This window comes from Pseudonaja textilis, chromosome 5 (assembly GCF_049901715.1).
Source record: "Pseudonaja textilis isolate UNSWEBS1 chromosome 5, rPseTex1.2, whole genome shotgun sequence".
Classification (NCBI taxonomy): domain Eukaryota; kingdom Metazoa; phylum Chordata; class Lepidosauria; order Squamata; family Elapidae; genus Pseudonaja; species Pseudonaja textilis.
In genome coordinates, this window is record NC_141994.1 from 47,669,873 (window position 1) to 47,685,199 (window position 15,327).

Genomic DNA, 15,327 nt, shown 5'->3' on the forward strand with positions numbered 1-15,327 from the left:
TTTGCAGATTGGCTGGCTTTTTCGTAAGAACATGTGTGGCTGAGGTATTGGCTGTGTGTCTATCAGCCTCCTGTGTTGTAACGACCTGGGTAATGGGCTGTGTGATTACCTTCTGAGTTCTGTTGTTTTGACATCCTGGGTCTTGTGCTGTAATCTCCTGGGTTGTAATGACCTGAGCCATGGGCTGTGTGATGACCTTCTGAGTTCTGTTGTTGTGACGTCCTGGGTCTTGTGCTTGGACCTCATTGAAACGTTGTCAAGATACCCTCAATCTTACATGGGAAAAGACCCAAACACGCCAAGACCTGCATACCTGTACCCGTGAAAATCTATGAATATGTATGTATGTATGTATGTGTGTGTGTGTGTGTGTGTGTGTATATATATATGTTTTCTGAGGTTCTCGCGGGTATTTGTATGTGGATCTTTGGTTGTTGGGTTTCTCCGTAGATTCAGCATCAAAGATCAGGAGTTGATGAAGTCTCATTCATCATCATCAGGCCTCTGTCTTCGGCTCTTGCTTTTCTGAAAAGCAAGAGCCGAAGACAGAGGCCTGATGATGATGAATGAGACTTCATCAAAGCGTTGCCTAGATGCTTTGAATCTTACGCGAGAAAACCCGAACAACCAAAGATCCATATATATATATATATATATATATATATATATATGTATATACTGTATATACTGTATATACTGTATATACTGTATATTCTGTAACCTTTTAAAATTCAGTTTGGAAATTTGCTATAGAGAGAAGGTAGATTGATTTATTTTGAAAGATGGAATTTCTCAAATGAAGTTGCCATAGTTAAAGGCATGAATAGGGTGCCATAGTTGTTTAAAGGTATGAATAGGGTGCAAAACAGCATAAATTTATAAAAGGTACATTTGTATAAATTGTACCTTTTTTCTTAAAGATATGCGTTATGATTTGATTGTATGTACTCTGAAAAATAAAAACTACTTTTGGTATTTGAACAATATAAAAGGGCCTCCATTTGTTTGCCGACAGATAAATTAGCTCAGCTCATGGGACAGGTAAGTGTTCTGCTGCTTGCTACTGTTGCAATAGGAAGAATAAAATTTCCAGGTAAAGCTGTTTCTTTTTAATACTTCTAAAATGCAACCAACAGAGCCAATGTGATATTAAGGTGTCAGAATGGAACTAGGGAGACCCAGTTTCAAGATAATTCTTAGTCACGGAAAAAGTATGGAAATGTTGGATTAATTATATCCCACTCTACCTCACGCAGTAGTTGTTTGGATAAAATCAAATCTCCTTATAAGCCACCTTGATCTCTTGAAGACAGAGCTGGATATCACTCTAACATATACATGTGAGTTGCTTAAGGCTAAATCAGCCATCTATTTTGTCTATAGTTAGGTAAACGATATTCCATCAAACACCTGCATTTGGGTACCATGTGCATCCTGCTTTTAAGTATCCCAGAATATGCAAGAGACAAGTAAAGGCAGAGTCCCTGCCCTTAGGAACACACAATTGTCATTAAAAGAAGTTTTAGAAAAAAAGCTTTGCCTGTTTCAAGAAATAAAAAGATGGGGGCATCTGAGCAGTGGAGGAAAGAAAGAGTAAAAAAAGCTCTCCTCTTTAGTAAGGCAGCTGCTCACCTAAATGAGACCTGGGCATTTTATGGCCCCTGGGCCACATCTGGCCCTTTGGCGGTCCCTGTCCAGTGCTTGTGAAATCAATCTGAAATTAGAAACCAAATGTAAATAAGTGTATGCCAAGCACTCGGTACAACTGCATTGCTTTTATTTTGAAAGCAAGTGCTATTTTTTTTTTTCAATTTATATATGTGTGCATGCCTACAGACATTCACAGCCCTGTTGGTTCAGCCTTCCACAACAGTCCCAGTTTCTCATGTGGCCTCTTGGGAGAATTCATTGTCCACTTTTAGCCTAAACTGAAGGGATGAACAGCTTTCCAAGCAGTTCAAGCCGGAATACATCTTCTTGAGGGGGAACATAGCATATTTACACAAACGAATCAGTGATGCAAAGTCTACAGGTCTATTGCAATGCTTTTCAGAATAAGGATAGAGTTCATGCTACTTGCATTTGTTCTGAGATCGATATAAACTTGAGATTGATTTGGTCACTCCCTGTTTGTTCCTGATTGAAACACTGATTTCTTTTGAGCCAGCTTTTCTTGACATGTGACTTTACACCTTTGTAAATCTGTGGGATAGATTTATCTGCTCCAGTGGTGGGATTCAAATTTTTTTACTACCGGTTCTGTGGGCATGGCTTTGTGGGCATGGCAGGGGACGAATACTGCAAAAACTTCATTCCCACCCCACTCCAGGGGAAGGATACTGTAAAATCCACATTCTCTCCCCACCCCACTAACCTGCTTTCCAGCTCCTGTGAAGGGCAACAAAAGAAGACCCAGCCGATCAGCTGGGATTCGGGAGGCAGAGAATAGGTGGGGGCAGGTCTAGTCAGAGGTGGTATTCCGAATTCAAAATTTCCACTACTGGCTCTCCAGAACTAGTCAGAACCTGCTGAATACCACCTCTGTGGCAGAATAATTAGAATGCAGTACTGCAAGCTGACTCTGCCCACAGCCAGGAATTTGATCCTCACTGGTTCAAGGTTGACTCAGCCTTCCATCCTTCCAAAATTGGTAAAATGAGGACCTAGATCAGGGGTGTCCATCTGGCAGCCTACGGGGCAGTTGCATCACACGCAGACCATGCTCACCACAGCTCCATGAAGGGAAAAAACATTGCCATACGTCACATGATGGCAATGTGACTCCACGAGTTTGACACCCGTGACCTAGATTGTTGGGGCAATATGCTGACTCTGCAAACCATTTAGAGAGTACTGCAAAGCACTATGAAGCGGTATATAAGTCTAAATGCTACAGTGCTAGTACTATATACAGTATGTATAGTACATATATAAGTATATGCGAGAATATACAGTAATCTTAGGGGCTGGAAAAAATAATAAAAGATTTGTGGGATATATGACCCCAGGCTGCAAGTTGCATAGCCCTCTCCTTTTAAAAATCTTCCTGGGTGTTCTTGTCCTGGGCCTTGAAAATCCTCAGTGCACTTCAGCTTTTTATATTTGTATCACAATTAACAGTCTAAAGGGATATGAAGATAGAATAAAGCAGAGCAGGAACCAAGTGGATGCTGGATATAGGATATCCCTTCCTTAAAAGTTCTATAGAATTACGTCAGTTCTTCCTTTTAGAGAAGTTCTTTATGGTTGCAAGAAAGGGGTTATGAAACTTTCCAGAGTCATTTCATTGTTACTCAATCCATAAAGGGTATGCGGTTAAAGAGTTGGGCGTACTGGTTTGTACATATGTGACCAGCTATATTTTCTCCTGTTTCCATTTTGTTCTTGTGGTTTAAGTCTCGAAAGCAGGATTCTTCATAGCATTTGGCTAATCATACATACCAGCCTTAAGTTTGTATCTTCAGATGCTTGCTCATGTGCTGCTTTGTATTTGTGGGCAGGATAGGATTGCAGGAATTCTAGCCCTTGGCAGTATATGTTATCCCAGTGTAGGGTATCCCCTTGCTGCAAATGTCATCTGCCCACTAGGAAATCCCTACTTTCATTCAGGGTGCCATTGAAGGCCAGAGTTCTGTGTTCGCTGCAGTGAAGGTCTTTTCATGATCATTCGCTATTTTAATTGCACATAGTTCTTACAGGAATAAGTCTGTGATAAAACTGTCCTATGTCACAGTACATAGATGAGAATAAGAAATGTTTATATCTGACTGTTTTTATTTTGCTAGGGATTGAATTTACTTTGCTAGGATCTGAATGTTTTTATTGAACAAGACTTAATGGCTGCTCCAATCATGCCTAAATTTTACAGTTTTTGCATTTTGAATGAAATTGCAGCCTCTTTGATGGCATTCTTTTGGGAGTATCGTGTGTGTGTGTGTGTGTGTGTGTGTGTGTGTACGTATGTATGTATGTAGTGGAATGTGTCTGTCAGTATAGAAGACTTCTAAACTATGTCTCTTGCCTAGATTTCTATAAAGATTCTTTATAAGTCCTATTCTGTTTTATTCTTATGAATCATATTTATTAATTATTTTCAGTACTCTGCTGTAGGCAACTTTTACATACTTGGGAGAGCTAAAGGGAAGGTTTTGAGTACTTGTAATTAGGATGAAGGGCAAAATAATGTTCAGAGAGCAATGAAAATTTGCTTATATGTTTACCCATATAACCCATTTTGGATTCTATAAGAACAGAGAAAAATGTTTAAAGTAAGCTAGTAGGCAATTCATCTGTCTGTCTGGGTGTCTGTGTCGAAGGTTCCTCATGGCCACCACATTAATGTGCCTTCTCCCATTCCTGAGCCAGCACAAAACTATTTCATCATAATTTGCATGGTTCTGACAGCCAGATTGCTGCCTCTGTCACTCTGCTGTACCTCTGACCTGTCACTTGGGTTCAGAAAGGGGTAGAACTTTCCTCATATCTACCCCAGCCCCTAAGTATCCCAATTGGTAAGTGCTTATGAGAATACAAGTCCTGGAAATGAAGGGTTACAGCTGGCTGCACCTGGAAGTAACCTCTAAAATACTGAGATACACAAAAAGGCAACCCGCATCAAAGTAGCAGTAAAAGGCATAGCTGTACAAGTCATTTGTTGCCAAATGTGTTGGTGGGGAAGCCTATAATTCATTTATTACTGGTAGAACCATCATCACAGTTGGCAGAACCTGAACTCTTTCATGGTTTAAATGGTCTAGACTTCTTTTTAAAGACAGAGCTAATATCATTTCAAAAGGTGAATAACTCTATTCAAAAATAAGTCTAGCACTTTCCTAGAGAAGTACAAAATTGCCATATATAAGGAGCTCATTGTAATCCCATTCATGCATTAGATGGATATATGTATCCGCCTGGAGTCCAGCAGCCAAGTAAACTAGTCATGGAGTGCCCAGTGATTGAGGAAAAAATGGGCCTGCAGTATCCTAAAGCAGATAGCAGGTTGCAAAACAAATTTATGTTGCATTTCAATATGATGACCCCTTGAGAATGACATTCTTACCAGATTTCATGTGTATGCATCCAGTTTTTGCTTTTATTTGGACTGTGCCATATTTAAATCACTTTAAATATTCTTATTTTAAAATAGCATTTCAAATAATGTTTGATTCCATACTCATGGAAGAAAACATCAAAAAACAAAGGCTTGTCCACCAACATGTGAGAGTGTAAATCCTTTAAAATTTCAGGGGATACCATTTCTTGGTTATGGCAACAGAAGAGTTAAAGACATACTTTGAGCTATGGAAACTGGGGCCCTTGGGGTTAAGACAGTTTAAGTATATCTTGTCAGGTTCTGCTGGGACTCGTTGATGTTACTCCATGCTGAGGAATGTCATGGTATTTTCCCACTACCACCTCAAGCACAATTTTCAGAGTGAAGAACATCTGGATCTATGCAAACATATGCATGCTTACATCTGTGTCTATGCAAACATGCTTATATGTATGTGGAATATTATTGCTTTTTTTCTCTTTATACAGGTGTATAATACCCATTGCACCCTGGTCTAGCACAAAGCCATAACTTTTAATTATTGTAAGGAACACTGGTCCACATATGTTTGATGGGGATCTGCTAGATAGGCTAGTAGACTGCATATATTAAAGCCTGGATAATATTTCATGCTTGATTCTTTGTGTTCTGTCCTCTTTTTGCAGCCCCCATCTTTCTTCAGTCTATATTTCATTTTCCTTTCAAGAATGGAAATGTGTTGGCTTAACAAGAATCCACCCCTTTTCAAAACATTGCTAAGTGTTTGAATACCACAAGACAATGAATGAATGTGAAATTGGATTTCAAGGTTGGGTGTGGACTATTCAACATTATGGATGAGCTGTTTTATTGGGGGGGAAAGTTATCATTATAGGGCAGCCTTTAACACCTTGGTACCATCGAAGTATGTGGAAATTCATCAGCTTTAATTTTAATTCAGTTTTTGATCTGCTTCTGTTAATATCTTTTTCTCTTCACTTCAATAATGAGATAATAAAATAATTCTATTTTGAAGGCAGAAAAGGGGCTGGACTGGAAGAATTTACAAACTTAAAAGTTCTTTTCTTCCTTGTTATCTTCCATTCCCTGATTTGGCATTCTAGATTTCAGAATCAGCTTCCAAATAAAATTTTACAATACAATTGTGTACTTTTTTTTTTTTACAACAACAGGGTACCTTTTGGATATATGTTAGGACTTTAGGTTTAAGAATTCAAAACCAATCCCAACAATATCCAAAAATAACCTTTGGGGAAGTATCTTCAAAATTATCTCCAACCTATTTGAATTATGTATGTTTCCTTGGAGTAATTGTAGGAATGAAATATATTTCCATTGGGAAGTTCAGAATAAATATAATGAACTGCTGAACTTTTAGTAATCCAGAGGAATCTTGTAGCGCTGTTGCTTGTGCTTTTGATTAGTGGCAGTACCCAGTACTTTTTAATTTTCCACCTTTCTTATAAATTTTGTGCAAAAGCAATTCCTAGCCTTTCCCATACTGTTGCCTTTATTTCATACCTACAGAGTGCTTTTTCTCTCCTGTTTGCACAGCAGATATTCTGGATTATCTGGGATACCTAATTTATAAAGAGTGATAGAGAATGAAAATACAGAGTTGGCCCTACCACAAGAAACAAGAAAATAGTTACTTTAGGCAATTGAATTGGAGTGGTCATGAAACAATGGCAAATTGTTGTTATATTTGTTACTAGTGGGAGGAGAGCAAATATGGTTGTAGGGTTTTTTATTTTCACCTTGACTATTGGGTACAGACTGCACATGCAGCTTGCTTTAGGCTAAAACTTTTGTAATAATCAAGTTATTGCATTTTAGAGTTGATTTAAATAAACCAGGAAGCAAGCTTTCATGTAGCTAGGCAAAAGCCTGTCTGTGGAAAAAAAATATACCCTAGAGCTAAAATTGCAATAGCTGTGATAGGAGAGAACCTGGTTAAGTTAAAAGAGTCGTGTGTCATTCCTAGAACTGTAATATCAAAAAGAATGTTTATAGTATACATGGAATCAAATTGTACAGACTGTGTATAGGTTTTGTTGAATTGATTTTCAACTGATCTACCTTATTTTCCATTTCTGTCATTTATATCTTTCGGGACTTAATTGTTGTGCAGCATTTGTATTGTTATGATTTTGCATATAGTACAAATCATATTATAGTTTATTGTTATGTATAAAACCCAGCCTTTATGTGATCTTTGGTAGGCTTCACTCAAGCTGGAATACAGTAAGACTCTTGTCAATAAATGAGAATTTAACTTTTTCATTCCCTTGCAATTCCAGTGAAATATCTCCATATTATACAATCAAGGTTTTGGCATAAACAAGTATAATAGTTATGGAAAAGTGGATATTTATCCAGATCTTTTTGGAAGAATGGGAGGGATTACATTGATGAGCTAAATGTGTGTGAATGAGTGGGGAGGTCAGCCTGTGGGATACATACAATACACTAAAAGATATGCTTTAAAGATGAGTTGATGAATAACTAGAATGCCTGTATTTACACTTGCACCTGTGCTAAGTGATAAGGTGGCATTTTCAGACTGAATGTCATTGACTGGATTTGTACAGTGCACTAAACAAAAGGAAATGTCATATTTACTTTATTTGTGAATCCAAAATATGTATAACTGGAGAAAACAAATAACCTAGCTCAAACCCCACTTCCTCTTAAGAAGGAAAAAGTTGCTGACCTGTTGAAAGACTTGACACCAACACTGATTTGTAATCGACTGCTTGTCCTTATTTGAAGAATCTCTGCCTGCTGAAATGGAAATATTTTTTTAACCTTGATTCAAACTCAAAAACTAAGCAATTTACTCGAGATGCATGCTGCATTCCAGGTATTGACTTCTATAATAGTAGAGCCCATCAGCCATTTCTGGTGTGCACAAATGCTCTTGATGTGTGTGGTTGCTAGCTTGTGGGCATGCCAGTAGATCCTCTTCACAGGAAAACCACAAGAAAGTTTTGAAGGAAAGGGCAAAGAGAGAAAAGAAGTTACAAGGCCCACTGGATTAGGCATCCTTAGCCCTGCAGGGATACAAGGCCAGCTCCAAGGCACTCGATAACTAACCAGGCAAGACCCTTCTTTGAACACCAGTTAAAAGAAGATTATTATAACCTACTCTATATGCAACCTTACCTTCATAGCATCTGACAGAAAATATCTCTTACTCCTCTGATTGGTTCATGGATAGACCGCCTTATTCCCATTCTACTTTTCTTCCAATGGTAATTTGCAGATCGTATGTTTCCTTATTAGGTTTGAGTACCTTCTTGCCTGGAGCTTATGTGTATCATCTCCTGCACACAGCCCCTTTTCTGAAGTGGACTATGTCCCTTCCCAGAAGCACTTTAAAGTGGACCAGTTTCCTGCTAAATACAGAGAACCTTAAAATATATACAGATTAGTCTCTAATGTATTGTTTACTGAAAACAATATCGGTATTCAGTGGTACATACACCTGAATATGAGCATAGAGGACTTCAACTGCTCCAAAAAGAGAATAAAGAAACATTGTACCCCAGGGCTGCACACCCTTCTCTGAGGCAGAGGATAAAGAACTTTACAAGCTGGGTGTGTTGTCATGCTTTGGTCCAACTGATAACATCTCTGACAAGAAAAAGTTGGCACTTAAACATACTTCTCTGAACAGGGAGTGGAATTTATTCTTATAATCTGTTCTTCAGAAGGTTGCCTTCTAATGATCTGTTTGTTTGCAGTTGGTCTATAAATGCTCGTCAAGTTCCCTTTCTCTGATTATTACAATGCATTTTGTCACCTGACTTCTATCATTTTGCACCCAGCATTTGTGAGTATCTTGACTTTAAATTAATCTTCTATCTTATCTATGAAGAATCAGGATGGTCTGGTATCTTTTATGCAGTCACACAATTTACTTAAAAGTTTCAGAACTAGTAGTAACATTCACCAGTAACAGCATAATCCCAAGTCTTAATTGATAACAATTAACCTTTTCTTTTCAAATCAGTACTGTTTGTTTCACATCTCGGCAAACTTTTTTTTTCAGTTTGTTTCTAGTGATGCTTAAGTTAGTTGATCCCAAGTCCACCAGTCTTATTCTCTCACTGTCTTAATTATTCTTACATCCCAGGAAACTTTACAATAGACAAAAATAATGTTGCCAGAGGGAAAAGGTTATCTATGGATACCAATGTACATGGCTTTGCAGGGCCACATTCATGGACCCTGCCAAGCACCTTCATCCACCTCTATCACTTGCCATATCTCCTTTTCCAAATACAACCAATATGTTGCCTGCTTTATCCTGCCTCCCTTTCCATGGACTAACTTCTTCCTCCCCCAGGCAGAAGCCCTTCCAACAACTCAGTATCATGCTTCACTATCTGACTGGTCTGGCTAGTGATATTCTCCAAGCTTTTTCTGCATGGCATTCAGCAGCCCTTGGTCCCTAACAAGCCAGACTCCTCCTCCCATAGCTGCCCCTTGGTGACTGCCACCATGTGCTTTGAAGAGAAGTATGTATCTGCCTGTCTGAAAATTTTGTTTTTAACACAAAATGAAGCTGTTACAATCAAAATTAAGCTGCCCTAGAGGATAGGATTTAATGGACAGAGAACAATAACTTATTTTCTAGTAAAAGTATGCTTTATGATTGACTGTGCAGTTAGTTAAATAGGCAAGTCATCTGTGGCAGCCATTTTGGGAGAGCTTGCATAAGGATAGTGCAGGACTTTGGATCTGAAGGGAAAATTATATTTCAGACTGGGGATAGGGACAATTCCTTAAAACAGCTGGGTCTTTTCCTGGGAGCATAATCCTGGGGAAAAGACATTTAGTTTAAGAAGTTGTCAACAGGTGCAATGTGTGTACCGATGCACACTCTGAAACAGTTTTTCTCCTTCAAATCTAAAGCATTGCATAGCCATAATGCATGCCATATATTCTTAAAATTCCAGATGTGTCTATTTGTTTCTAAAGCCTCTAGGCAAACATGATATTTACTGGTGGCTTTGGGCCAGTCAGAATATTTCCAGCTTGCTTTAGGGGGTTATTGTGGGAACAAAATAAAGACATCTGCCTATGCCATGGTGAACTCCCAGAGGAAATGGCAGGATAAAAATTCAATAAATATGGATCCAAGAATGTCCAAAAAAAATCACAGGAAAAATCACAATACTTTGAGGAACCATAATATTTTATTTAGCTGATTGGGATGGAAGACTGCTTTCTCCTTTCTAGGTAAATACTGTCCAAGCTAATGCAGGCTTAATTTTGGGGCTGAAAATGGATGGATGGATGGATGGAAGGAAGGAAGGAAGGAAGGAAGGAAGGAAGGAAGGAAGGAAGGAAGGAAGGAAGGAAGGAAGGAAGGAAGGAAGGAGTCTAAGGCAGAACTAGAACTTAGTCTTCTAAGTTTCCAGTCTGGTGCTTTAACCACTAGACCAAACTGGCTCTCGGTTGTATGGACAGATGAATACACACACACACAATTGATTTTTAACTATAGTAAAGAATATTAGAATGCTCAGTTGATCAGTTTATTGTCCAGATGCTAACTACAAGTGGATAGTTCAGGGTGTATTTCTCCCTATTAAAATATTTCTTTAAATCATGCTTTGGCTGAACAAAAGTTCAGAGGATTATCTTCTAGAATATAGGACAATTGATGAGGTTATTCAGTGAATAAAATGAAAGGAGATCTCCATAGAAGCTGCTTTAAGCTATTATAGAAAAGGGAAGATCTATATCTAAATTACCCCTAATTTGATAATTATATTTTGTGTTTCATCCATTGAGCTTAAGATGGCATTTATCAGTGGTAGATGAATCTGGTTCTGTAAATATTAATAAACTATGACTCTGAAAACCCTTTCATCCATGGATTCTTCAACAATTCGAAAGCAACTTTCAACTATTCTTATCCCACAATAATGGCATATTTGAGAATTGAGCCAGTTTATTTCTGGCTCAGCTGTGTTGCATTTGAAACTACGGTTAAACTAATCCTTTGAAATTCTATAGCTCTGTGAAACTCGTATTTATGTGAAATGCTGACTGTAGTTTTAATAATATATGGAGGATCACTCCAGTCATGTCATACATACTTTATCCCCCCCCCATTTCATCCCATTTTATCCTCCTAATAAAATAATAGGCTGGTATGTTATAATTACCTCAAGGTTACTCGAGAAACGTCATATCCAAGTAAAGATTTGAACTAGATATGCCTAGTCCTATTTTATATTTATAAAATAAAAAGTTCCTGTTTCTGAATTACCTTGTGACTATCTTGCTATAAAGACCAAAAGATGCCTAATCTTGTTGATGAGAGGAAAATCCCTCCTGAATAATTTAGCAGTGTCAAACACACTTTTGTTTCATCTCCAAATCAAGGTCAACTCAAAGCAATGCAATCTATAATTTGGGCATATAAAGTATATCCAGAAATGAATATTTTACATGCATATGCTCAAATGTTAGTATTGTTGGAAGGTTTTGAACAACTTATACATGTAAAACAAGAATTGATGATCCCAGTTTGTTATTTTTGGATTAATACCTTAAGTTCGGGTATCTGGAGTTGAGGGTGATTTGTGAAGGAAACATGGTGAACGGATGACATTTTGTACATTTCCACACCTAATATTGTACTTCTGATTATAATCTAGCCAAATGTTGAGGAAATGGGAAAGATTCATAAAGATAATACTCAGATATAGGCAATGTTCTTTTTGAATGGAGCCCATTTTATCCTACAAAGTACTTTAGTTTAATCCACATGCTACATCCTGAATTGCAGAAGCAAAATCCCTAGCACTCACATCCCAGTACAGCAGTTAAAATATTGGTTTTTTTTTTTTAGTTAAGGAAAACAATAGGGAGTACTATGATCATTAATAAACATTTATGCAGAAATGTTTCTTTATTGTTTCTGCAGTCAGTCTTTAACTGTGGTTATACATCAGGGTTGGGCCTCTAATTGTGAGGATTGTATCATAAAAATAGATCTCCCTCAATTTATTATTAAAGCAAAGGTTAATGTAATGAAATCTTGAAAAAGAAAAAAGCATTGGTGACTTATTCATTAGGAAAGATGCCATGGTTTAGTAGTAGAGCACATGCTTTGCATGCAAAAAGTCCCAGGCTCGGTTCCTGGAAAGATTCTTGTCTGAAAATTTAAATAGTTACTGTTGGGTTATTAATGATCTGATTCAGCACAAGAGACGTTCCTATGGATTCTGGGTTTTATGCTATTGACTATGATTGCAAAGTAACAGAAGGCTCTCCAATGCAAACTCTAATGCAGGGCTAGTCAGCTGTTCCAGAGGATGCATTTCTATTTCCAAAGCTATTTTTAGTCTTGAGGGCTACAAGGAGCTTTGTTAGTGATGTGAAGGTATCACTAAAGAGCACTGAAATAACATTTTAACAGAAAAGCAGATACATGAAGTCTCTTGGAAATGTAACAGATTGATATTAAAGCCTACAAACTGTTTTTTAGAGACCAAAAAATAGCACCGTTCAAAAATCACCATTTATCATTGTATTTTGCCAATGTGATTATGGAGCTCTGGAGACTGCAAAAATTGGAGTGTGGTTAGCATGGAGATCACAAGTTGTCTTCTTCTTCCGCCTATATCCTGATAGAGCTCCACAGTACTGACCAGAAGCATTATCTTTTAAGTGGCTTCCGTAGATTTCAGTTGTGAGCAGAACTTCTTAGCGAGTCAAGCCCAATATGTTTGGACGTGCAAGTCTTTAAAGTAGGCATCTGAACTGCTTCCATTTGATACTAGCCTCACTTGTCTCACAGCTTTATTTCTTTTTCAAATCACTACCAGAAAAAGATGATGATTTTTGAAAGACTAGGCTCCTTTTTTAAAAACAAAATTGTATTTGACCTCACAAACTAGGGATTTCTGGTCCCCTTTTTATCAAGGTGAGGATTAATTTGGTGTACCCAAAACACCATCTAAAATGGTTTGTGCTGTATAAAGTATTAGATGTTAACAATTGAAGAAAAAAAATTAAGCTGTGTCATTTTTAAAAACATTTCATTAACTCTAAAAGTATTCAGTTGTCTCATCATGTGAAACTGCAACACTCTTCAGGCTGTTTTTGCATTACAGTTTAATTTTTGGCAACAGATGAATATAGCACTTCTCTGCTGCTTTTTAAGGGAACCTAGTCTTTTTTCAAAATCAACTCATTAAAGTAACTATCATTAAACTGATTTTTAAAGAAGCCACATCTTTTCTTAGCCTCAGACAGAAGCCTAAAAGAAGGCATGTATTATCCATTCTGAATCAGAGAGATGCTGAGCTTGCACTTGTTCCAGAGTTGTGGAGCATGCACAGCCATACAGTCTGCAATGCTGAGAATGGAACTAACAAGTGAAAACTGCATGTACTGCATACACAAAGCTGTATTAATAGAATGTTAGTACAGCTAATACACTAGAAGCAAAGGGAGGGAGGGTATGCATTTAACAATGGTCTGAAAAATGCAGAACAGGTTGTGTAGCTGCTAACTTAGTAAATAAAGGAGAACATTGGTATACTTAACCTTTTCCCCATTTTCCATATTTTCACTTCAAATAATTTATCCCAGTAATCAGTGGTGGGATTCAATTTTCTTTACTACTGGTTCTGTGGGTGTGGCTTGGTGGGCGTGGCAAGGGAAGGAGACTGCAATATGAATATGCATTTAATTTGGAAGAACTTCTTGGGGAGAGCAGAACTAGTATTTTATCATTGACTCCACATAATTCAATGTTTCTATGACTAATGTATTGATCATGGTAGGTTTTGAATTTTTAAAAATTTAGCATAGAGACTTAAAATGCAACATGCAATGAAGATAACATTTTTCGCATTGCATTTAACAGATTTATTTCCTCTTATTTTTTTCTAATTTTTATGGATAAATTTTATACAGAAGATTTACCTCAACATTATTCTGATGAATTATTCCTATGACCAGGGTAGTTACTGTATATCTGTAAGGTATAATACATCTTGAGTAACTCTTCCAGCAGTTTTTATATTCCTGAAATAATTAAATGACATTGTCCATTTCCTTCCGAATGCAGAAAAAGCCTGTTTTAATTTTAATAGTGCATGATCTCAATATAATCGCTCAACAATTTAATGCAAACATCAAGTTGAACTGCAGGATTAAAAACTATTTATTGACTTTAATATCAGAGACGTAATAAGGTTGCAGTATTAAGTAGGTGGGTAAACTCCAATAAATGCTGGTAGACCTATATAAACTTGTATAAGATTATACAATAATAACCATTTCCAGATGAGGGTGTTTGGAACAATCTCAAGATCAGCTGATCAGTGGAATATTCTGAATCCTTAGATGTATGACAGTAAAGGCCTCCAAAGTTGTACTTCTTTTTCTTAAAGAGAAAATATGAAAGATTATTACATGGATGGTGAACACACTATTCCTGATGTTTGCACTGTAAAATGTGTGCACGTTTCTCCTTATCATTTTCTCTTTTTTGGCTAAGTCAGCCTTTCTTAATCAAATATTTTTTCCAGGTGCAATAAGACTATGAAGTTTTCTGCTTTTGGAATCTTGGAACTGCAATTCTAACATATGGGGCGGGTACCAGGTTGGAAAAGAGTATATAAGAATGTGCTCTGTGAGAAATGTATAAAATTGGTACAAAACTGGCACAGGAGAGCTATTTAAATAAACTTTTTTCTTTTTGGTTTGGCAGGGAGATCCCATTCCTGAAGAAATATATGAATTGCTGCGTGACAGCTCCGTGCGCTCCATCAGAGACCTCCAGCAGGTCCTGCAGATAGAATCCGTAGGTAAATTTCCACACCAAATGTTCCTGTTTAATAAATCTTTAACAGATATAACAATGAAGCAACAACAAATGCATTTGGATACCACCTGAGAAATACCATTGTGAATTATGTGTTTTCTAGATTCAGATTACGCAAAGTAAAACCATAGGTTATATCTGGGTTGAAAAGCTTCTCCCCCAAGATGGTATGTGGCAGTTCATCCACAGAATAATTCTATAGCATATTTTAATGTTTGGCGTGAACCAAGTCTAGCATGCAATTCATAATCTAACAGGGGCATATTACATGCAAATAGGTTTTAATGATGATGATGATTTTCTAATCAGTCTTTAATGATTTCTGGTGTTTGGAAAAAAATTAGACTGTGGTGTTATAATCTTTTGTGCTTGAAATTAGATATCAGTCTTCCATAGTTCATTTCCCTGGCTTTTG

At 37.2% G+C, this 15,327-nt stretch overlaps 1 protein-coding gene across 2 annotated transcripts in view; it reads left to right on the top strand.

The window, feature by feature from the left end:
• The window catches only part of PDGFB (platelet derived growth factor subunit B), a 38,459-nt gene that overhangs the window by 5,842 nt on the left and 17,290 nt on the right, over positions 1-15,327 (top strand). For both annotated transcript variants that reach the window (XM_087934789.1, XM_026696469.2), the window contains one exon: positions 14,799-14,895. In XM_087934789.1, coding sequence (XP_087790915.1) covers positions 14,799-14,895 — 97 coding nt within the window. The remainder of the gene's footprint in view (positions 1-14,798; positions 14,896-15,327) is intronic.